At 32.9% G+C, this 9759-nt stretch overlaps 1 protein-coding gene across 1 annotated transcript; it reads right to left on the bottom strand.

Annotated features, from left to right (window-relative positions):
* Positions 1-4273: 4273 nt before the first annotated feature.
* Positions 4274-9072, bottom strand: LOC130629134 (uncharacterized). The gene is made up of 11 exons (XM_057442240.1): positions 8968-9072; positions 8427-8534; positions 7627-7800; positions 7371-7544; positions 7101-7283; positions 6830-7012; positions 6162-6335; positions 5664-5850; positions 5103-5294; positions 4792-4950; positions 4274-4438 (listed from the first exon to the last, which is right to left on the bottom strand). The coding sequence occupies exons 2-11, from the start codon at positions 8532-8534 to the stop codon at positions 4326-4328; spliced, it is 1647 nt and encodes a 548-aa protein (XP_057298223.1). The 5' UTR covers positions 8968-9072; the 3' UTR covers positions 4274-4325.
* Positions 9073-9759: the final 687 nt, after the last annotated feature.

Genomic DNA, 9759 nt, shown 5'->3' with positions numbered 1-9759 from the left:
CACAAAGAAATCAGTTATTTGCTTACGTCAGGGCCAAGTACTTTATCGCATTGCATATTTTCTGCAAGGTACTCTTTTATAAAGGTCAGCATTTCACTAGCTTTGGTTTTGTGTTGTGCAATCGCAGCTTGTACAGCATCTTGGATGGTTGAAGCTTTCTCGTAAAGAAGGGTGGAAACTTTACGAAGATTTTCGCAAGTCTAAATATAATTTTTAGACAATGTTTTAGTGAATGCAAATGATAAATGCTCTCTTTAGATTGACAAGTTCAATTAAATCTTTTAACCAAAAAAATTAACATATGTAAATACAACATCTTAATAAAAAGGTTGGTAACTAAAAAGCAGAGTCTCGAACCTTCAACCCTATTGTTACAAGTTCACAGCGCTACAACTACACTACCTCCCCTGCAAATAATTGGGTAAAGAAAGTCGTTAAATGAGCACCGGTGCCTACATTATATCTATATTATAACTTGTCGGTGTTCACACAACCAACTTTCTAATCAAATTATATAAAAAAACTGGAAAAGCAATATTTTGTTCATCATCCTTACTTGTTGCGGCAAAAAATCTTCACATTTTTTGGAAGTAACTCCAACACCTTTGGTGCGGTTGTGAGCTGGAACAGAAGGATAGATGCGACGGAAAACAATAAACACTTCATCTACAATAATAAAATACGTTGTTGTAACTACATGTAAGAATAAACTCGTTAAAAGCCAACATTGTTATAAAAATAAAACAGTATCTCTTTACAATTATTATTGTTTACAAATGGATATGCTAGTCGAGATCTAAAGTTTTACTGTCAGGATTCCTTTGTATGAGATATAGGAGATATACACGCCCCCAGAAATCTGTAAAATAATAAAGGCCATTCTTGACTATTCTTCGGATGTGTGTTGGTTTGGTTTGGTTTGGTTTGAAGATAACAACTTTAATGACATTCAAAAAAATAGAAATTGAAGAAATCGTTTCGGTCAAGTACACAGCAACAAAACTTAAATATATCTGAATAAGTTTCGATATTACTAAATAAAACACAGTCCCGGGGGTCCGTTAGTAGTAACTACTCTAATTAACCCCCACTTTTACCTATAGAAAGAGGGTGCTTATTGAAGGGGAAAAGGGTGCCTATTAAATTTTGCAAGAGTTATAAAAGAGCTTCTCTGAGCAGTGGGTTGAGGCTCTCAAAGAAAGGGTACTTAATTGAGCATATAAGGTACATAATATTCTTTTTGCTGTAATGGTACCTATATTAAAACCCATTTAAACAAAGCATTATAACACAATGCGTTATTCAACTCAAAAAATATTAATTTAACCTGTTTAAATAATTTGTTCAAATGTCCTTTGTAAACACAGATCTGATATATCGTTTTCACGGAACATAAGGGGCGTAAAAGTTTGTAGGGCGTGTTGAACTTAACATAGCTATGAAGAAAAATTTTTTTTTGAAATCACTCAATAACATAACAAACAAATTTAAGGAGAAGGTTATTTTATTTAATTATACAGTGAATTCTCTTTAAAGCGAACACTGCCAGTGCTTAAAAATTGTCCGCGTTCTATAAAGTGCAAGCTTTATGGAGATTTAAACTTTATAGAGATTTCGTGCAAAATATAATTTAAGGTCGAATGCTAAGCCAAAAGTTTTTCAAGTTTTTACTTCACGAGGATTGTAAAGTAAGAGGTTATGTAGTTGGGTATAAGCAATATTCATAAAAACATTGACTAAAGATAAGAAAGTCTTTGATTGACGATCATTTTTAGTTCTTCAATTGAGAGGTTTTTCATCCATTTTTCGATATATATTGACTGCCAAATGGGAAGAAAAGAAAAAATAAGAAAATTGTAAAAATATTGAATATGTTAATTGTATATTTTTATAATGCACGCCTAGGGTGCGTTAAAAGTGAGAAATTTCATTTGTTGTAAAAAAATGTCTCTTATTAAGCGTTCACTTTATGACTCTTCGTTGAGGCTGTGTTATAAAAGTTTAACAATCAGATTTATCCGCTCCGAGCACCACTGTTTTTATTATAGAACTTTCTGCTTTAAATGGTGGCCGCTTCAGCGCGATTTGGATTGTTTTTATTTAATGATAGTCCTAAACTAAATCTTGTAACGGCTCAGGTCTAGTGTTTAATGTCTTATTTTAATAACACGACGACAATAAATAAATTAAAAAATGTTTATTTATTAAAATAACATTACAGTGAAACCACTCTATAGCGGCATCAACGTGTACGTTGTAGAGAGGTTGTTCGCTACACAAACGTTCTACACAAACTGCTTTATATTGCTTCAAAACCTGCTGTCAAATATTAAAACGTGGCACAATTTATTTTGAAGTGTGTCAAGAGACTGCTTTTGAAAGAAGAAATGGCATAAGGACAAAACTTTGTGCTTTGTCTTGGCACGAACAGCAAAATATAGAACAAAACATAATATAGAAACAATTTTTACAAAAATATATATGACCCATTGTTTGGTGTGTCCGCTGGGCTACAATCTATTGTCAACTTAACATAGAAAAAAAGTTGTTTTGCACTTATTTTGCGAAATTCAGTTCTCGTGAATGTTATCGTGCAGTATAGCTAATACGGATACCCGGCACTTCCTGCTGTAGTTGTAGTGAAAGTTCCCAAATTGCCTAATTTAAATAAAAATACGAGCCCGTCGCTACCCCTCTAGTTAAAACAACCACCCACCCTTTTTATTTTGGAGAAAAAATTGTCGTGAAAGTTCCAAAGTTAGTTGCAAGCAATATTTAGCCAGCTGTATAAACAATAATACTGAGACAGTTGTTGCAATGTGTGGACGACATACCCGCCATTGTAACATTAAAGTTGCACCAAAAATAGACTTAGCTAATCATCTGAAAATTGTTCTGCAGCTGACTCTAGCTAGCTGTGGCTACTTTCGCTTTTTTAACTATGTATTCAAATTAGTCCAAGCTGCACACAAACAGATTGGTAGATATTAGACATGTAAACAATAGTAGCCAAGGAAAGGACTTCGACTATACTGAATAGAAAACATAGCTAACAGCATACATACAGCATTAGCAAGGCTACTACTCACGATGTACATTCGTTGGCATAACTTTAATATTGGTTTGTTAAGGATTTATGAATGGCTAGAAAACGTGATGATATACTTACCTTGACATGTAAGAAGATAAAAAAACAAATTATACAAAAATAAAAACGTTTTCGAACACGAAAGGTCAAAATTTATTATTTCGTGCAAATATAAAACGTTTGTGTGCCCGTCGCACGATATTTTTCTTGAGTATATTTAGACGGAATACGGTTAATATTAATATTGGAGAATTTAATTCGTTTGATTACAAAAATTCCTAATTTTTCATGCTAAGGTTGTTTTCGGGTATTTTTTTCCATATGTCATGTAGCAAAATATTCTTGATTAACTAAGGGACACCAAATAAACATCCGGAATATGTAGCTGAAACTACTTTTATGCTTTGGACAGCCATCGTCCTTTCTTACACAATATGGTAATAAACTAAATAGCACATGTTTAATATTTTTGAAAATACAGCTTTGTTTTGCACACACACCATGCTAACTAACATTGACCCCTTTAAGCCTATATACACCTAGCTTATTTGGTCTAGTGTATCACCGAGAGGGGTCCACGGGCCATAAATCTGGAACTTTTTATATGCTATAGGTGCAAAACTTAACATACTTGTAGACATTCTGAATACAAGCAGATTGCAGGTAAAAAATCAATTTGATGACTTCATTAGATCTAAAATGACGTCACACATGCCTAAAATTGGCCATTTTCTGAATTTTGCAATAAATTTGAATTCCTCAAGCATTACTGACGATACGGGTTTAACTCTTGGTAGACTGACCACTGAATAGAAGAAAATTGATTTCATATAGAAAATGGATCTTAATGACGTCAAGGGAATCAAAAAAAGGATGAAAAATATAAAAAGATCCGTTTTTCACGAAATATTTATTTTTATGTCATTTGTTCATGTCAGTTATAGATGTTCCAGGTAAAAAACAATATTATGACGTCATTAGGATCAATTGACGTCATTTCGATGGATGGGTATCTTCTTCAATTCTGGTCTGTATCTTATCCCTATGACCCATATAGTTCCGTAACACAGGAAGAATTGCTAGCGTTTGCTCTTATCTGGTCTTTTATAAATAGCGGAATTTAAAAAATTGATATGTTATTCTTTTTTAGTCACAATAGGCCGTGACTTAACAATGAAACAAATGTTTGCAAGTTTCATTATATTTCATAACAAGAGGCAAATGTCTTTACAACATTTTACATCATCTGCATGATTTCATCTGCAGCAGATTGTGCTTCGTCGTCAATTGTTTTGTATGCCATTTCAGCTATAAGATCATGAGTGACATCCAAACTCTCATCGTATTGCCCTAAAAGTTAACAACTTCTTTGTTAAAAAAAGAAAAGCAGATACAGTTGGGAGAAATGCAATATCATGTTCTCTGAATTTTACAACTTTATCGAAATACGAAGTATTACCACAGTTCTTTAGCAGTTCTAATGGGAGTTATTGGCGGTTTGATTTCATTTCATTTAAATGTTTAGTGACAAGTTGAGTTTTATTCTTTACAGGAATGAGAGCTCTAGATGCGCAAAACACTGGTTTCTGATTGCTCGCATAAAAAAGTTGTATTTAACATAAGAAATTTAATTGAGAGTTGTCCTTGCTTTGGACTTATGACTCTATTGCATCAAACCTTTACTATTACATTGAAAACGATACCTTGGTTGTTAAGAATCTGTTTGACGTATTCCTTGATTTTCTCTAGTTGATCTTTAGTCTTAGCCAATAACTCTGTGATCACAACCTTAGCTTTTCCATGAGCTTTCTTTAAAGCATCCTTTAATTTTTCAATAAGACTTTTGTGAACATCATCCATAGCTAAAATATGATTAAAATGATATTAGAACAAACTTGTGCAGAAGACATACAACGTATAGACTGTAGATACTCCTTTCGGTAGGAGTTTCAAATGTATTACTTTTTGGTAGTTATCACTTTAAATGGTATCAAAAGGTGCAGTGCAAATATACCTGTTACTTCATCTGATTGTGGACCATACTTAGAAATAAGATCTTTAACATATTGTCTAACGTTCAGGATAGTGACTTTTCCATCTTCGATTAATTTATTGATGTCGGCTTTTAGTTTGATTTTGAGGTCTTTGCTGATAGTGATCACTTTCTCGACGAGTTTCATTATTTTGTCTCGAAGCATGTCCTTGACTATAAAAAAATAAAGAAATAGTATAAAAAAGACTACACTTAGTGGTTAAAACGAGGACATAATTTTCTAAATAGTGAATATCTTATTAACCTTATATGTAATATACTACATGCATTGGCAAAATGTGAAAGTGGTAGCTATTTAGTATAATCTATGACTAATCAATTGCGCATTAAATTATACTATTTTATTCATAAAGCAATTTGTAACCAGGAGTTGAGTTGAATAAGGGCAACTACAGTCTGATACATTAAACGACGAATGGAGACGTATATGTCACGATTTTAGTCTAATTAATGTTTGTTAAACTTTGCGTTGGGATAATGCTATGGTTGGATAGATACCAATAGAAATTTAGATAGACTCACGACTAAACTCCGCTTGTCTTTTGTCAACAGCATCGCCCCAAAACAGACCCCACACGTACTCAACGATTGTCTTGTAGATGTCAGAAACTTTGGTGACTCCAGACGCATATAATGATCTTAATTTTTCAATGACTTTCTTGAAACTGACATGAAGTTTGTTTGCGAGTTTTTCAAGCAATTGGCATGTCTAAGAAAAAAAAATTGGCGGAACGTCTACACCAAATGTTAGTGTGTTTTTTATCTCACAATGCTAAGTTTACAGTTGTGTTTTTTGGCTTATTCCGTTTTTCCTTTTGGTCTAAAATGTTTAAAAAAAAACTCTTATGCACTATCTGGAAAAAAAGGTTTAGGTTTAAAAACAATGAAACGTGCGGGCACATTAAAATTGTTTTTGAACTAACAACTTTTTTATAGCTAATATCAACTAATATATCTTATCATGATGAAATAACTAAAATAACTAAAATAAGGTAAAGAGAAGGACAACAGACTACTTACAGATTCAGATAAGAAAGTGTCACATGATAGCTTCTCAGCCAAGTATTCACGAACAAATTTTGCAGTTGATCCAACGGTTGTGACTCCTGATGCAATAGCGACCTTAACTGCCATTGTGACATCAGAAACTTTCAGGTGGACATTTTTGGCAAAAGCATCAAGTTTATCACAAGTCTAAGAGATAGGTAATGCTTCTTTCAACTTTAAAATTGGAAATATCCCTGGCTTATCACATAGCTACCTAAATTACTACCTTAACTACTTGTTTAATCAATTTTATAGCATTTATAATTATGCGAAAGTTCATGTTTTTAATATAATTGACTTAAATCTCCCGAAACTCAATGGTTACTTGATTCGTTTGATTTTTCAGCTTTTTTTGATAAGCGAGTGTTTTTCGGAAAGTTTGCTTATATTAAAGACTATTAAAGATATTTAATATATGAAATAATCACAATAGATAAAAGTGACAGACAGTTTTCTCAGTTCGTTCGCCAATTCGTCAGCTAATTGGTTCTTGTACTCAGTAGATAACTAATTTATTTCATTTAAGTTATAACTAGCAGAAATAAGTTAGGCGTATGGTAGTTTTTCTAAGTCCATTTTTCTTTCACTCGTCACGTCGCCCTACCGAATATATCAATTGTTAAAAAAAATTAGTTACTTACATCCTTAGGGATCAAGTCTTCACATTTCACGTTTTTAGCCTTTTCAATCAATTCACCAATGGTGATATCGTAAATTTGTTTAATGCTTTTCGTTCCATTGAATACTGCTTCAACTATGGCTCTATTAAGCTCTGTAGCCTTGATATGGAATTTTTTAGCCAAATTGGTAATGAAGTCACATTGCTAAAATACAATCTATCAATTAAATTAAATCAATTAAACAAGAAGAAAAGGAAAAAGAAAAAAGTAAAAAGAATGAAACTTGACTTACACTTTGTGTCATGACATCCGTACATTGAAAGTTGGTCACTTTTTCAACAAGTGTTTCCTTGACACTGACCAACAAATTCTTTACATTTGTGTAATGTTTTTGAGCAGCAGTCATAATAGCCTCATTCAGAAGTTGGGACTGTTCCTTTAATTTCTTCATAGCTTCTACCATATTGTCACATGCCTAAAAGAAATTCCAGTTAATAAAATGCTGCAAAGTAAGGCAAGATTCATCCAAAAAAACAACAACGATAATAGAGGTACAACTTACAACTTGACCGAAAATCTTTGAGCATGTAATTTCGGTTGTCATGAAATCGACGGCTTTTTTGTAGATGTCTGTGACTTTAGTAGCTCCAGTAGAAACTGCATTCTCAATGGCAAGACGAACTTGAAGTGCCGTCAATTTTACGTGATCGCCAAGAGTGCTGAGTTGATTGCAAAGCTAGAAATATGCCATATTGTTATATAATTATTGTTATAAAATGTAGTAGGTATAATAACAGTACGATTGAGAGGGAACTTACTTTTTCCGTCAAAACTTTCTCACATGGCATTTTCTCTGCAAGGTATTCTTTGATAAAGGTCAGCATTTCACTAGCTTTGGTTTTGTGGTGGGCAATGGCAGCTTGGACTGCATCTCGGACTGTGGTGGCTTTTTCGTGAAGGAGGGTAGCAACTTTACGAAGGTTATCACAGGTCTAAAACCACAAAGTAAAAATATATTTTAATTTTTATACGTGTCATATAATAGGTACAGTCATAATGGATTGTTAAGAGCTACCTAAGATAACTTAGCCTCCAACTGATAAAAAGTGTGAATATTATTAGAAAGAAAAAATGATTAATGCAATTTATGGTGCTCTAATTATCATTGGTTTAATAACACGTGTAAATGCAACCATGAAGGTTCGTTCCCATTTGACTGCATTTTCCGCTATAGCGCAAAAAACTCTCGGGCAAAAATCAATTTCAATTGACACAAAAGATTAATTTTATACAGTCGAATCGAAACGAGCCTAATATTAACGATTCATTGCAGCATTCTTTTCGAATTCCTTTTTCCATTTTTCTTTGTTATAAGGCGTCAAAGTATAAAAGAAGGAAAAAGCACGTACTGAATACAGTATTCTTTTACTAATTTAAACAAGAAAGGGGTCAAAAATATGTTAGATTAAACAAAGGAGCAGAAAAACGAGTTTAGTAAAAAAAGGACCGAAGAAATTTGTGTCTTGATCCTTTGTTGCCTTGTTATCTCAATAGCGCATGCTCAAATTAATGTTATTCGAATAGAGATCGTGTACTTTATGTAAATATTTCCACTAACCTTTTGCGGTAAGAAGTCTTCACATGTTTTTGGAGTTACGCTACCGTCTTGTGCGGTTGCGAATTGAAGAAGAAGGATAGATGCGACGACAAAGAGTAAACACTTCATCTAAAATATAAGTTATAATCGGTTAAGATCATTGTGATAATTATTGATATATGAAAAACGTTGGACATGTTAACATGTATTTATAGTCATATAGAACAAAGAGTAAGACAATGTCACTGACCCTGTAAATATAGCAGAGAAGCTATTGGTTTTCATCATAAAGGTCATAGACTATCGGAACAAAAGATTACCGAGGAAGGAAGAATATTAGAAAGTCTTATAAAAGACAAAAGGTTACTGGTTTTACCAATTATCCGGACATTCTGCAGCGCTTACTTCCGTCTTGTTCCAAGGAGTGAACATAGTAAAGTAAATGGTCCTCACTTACATGATCAAAATTTATCAAAAAATATAATTTCTATAATTTGCATTTGCACTATAATCAACATTGGTACATTAAAAAATGAAGTAGTAGTAACAAAATTGTTGATACCTTTGATTGATGATCCAACGATGTCCAAATGGAAATGGATATTTTTTTTGAATGTCACCATATTTATGCGCATTGGCAAAAGATATGATTGTTATCAATTTTAGGGGGATAATAAGTAATCCTGTTTCTGCCCTTCTTAATTAAAAATGATTGAAAGTTTGAAGAACTATTATCATTTTAGTTTTTATAGTATTCCTTTAGTAAAGTTATTGCTGATCCTATGTTTTCTGTGAAATTAAGACTTTTTTAGCAGTGTAGCTAGTTCTTTACCTTCTTTCGTTCAACATACAGAACCTCCTTGCAGCAAGAGAATTTTAATTAAATGTAGAATGGTATATGCTGCCATACATGGTAAATAAATATCGTAGGTGAGCCCGCCCCTTATTTTAAATACAATAGCGTGCTCTCCTCTGCAGAGTTTCTTGCCTCTCCTCAATGCTACTATTTTTTTAAAAAGTCAAGATTGAAAATAAATTGGTCCTTTTTCCGTTGCATTAAGGGACTTCATATCCATATTACCGTGTACAAACACACAGACTTAGGGTATTATATAAAAGATCCACTTTATACACCCACTAATTTAATGCAAAGGTGGAAGAGAATTTAAACTATTCCCAATCAGAGATGCCTATTGGGTCGATCATTGCCACTATTTGGGTCATGTCATCACTTGGTAACCGACTTTTATGTGGTATAACTTGAATTATTTGATACATGATATTACACCTTCTTCGCGTGTTGATACCTAAAAATATTATAATTTGTTAATTTTGCTAATTTTTAGTACTTTTA

Source organism: Hydractinia symbiolongicarpus, chromosome 15 (genome assembly GCF_029227915.1).
Source record: "Hydractinia symbiolongicarpus strain clone_291-10 chromosome 15, HSymV2.1, whole genome shotgun sequence".
NCBI lineage: Eukaryota > Metazoa > Cnidaria > Hydrozoa > Anthoathecata > Hydractiniidae > Hydractinia > Hydractinia symbiolongicarpus.
Note: the sequence above shows the minus strand (reverse complement) of the source record. Positions and strands in the feature narration are given on the sequence as shown.

Bases quoted from the DNA above. Each gene is read 5' to 3' on its own strand.
- LOC130629134 (XM_057442240.1), bottom strand. From the start codon at position 8,534: ATGAAGTGTTTACTCTTTGTCGTCGCATCTATCCTTCTTCTTCAATTC. The intron at 7,545-7,626 runs GTAAGTTCCCTC...GCATATTTCTAG, and splicing joins AGAAAGTTTTGACGGAAAAA to CTTTGCAATCAACTCAGCAC. The intron at 4,951-5,102 runs GTATATTTGCAC...ATCATATTTTAG, and splicing joins ACAATCAGATGAAGTAACAG to CTATGGATGATGTTCACAAA.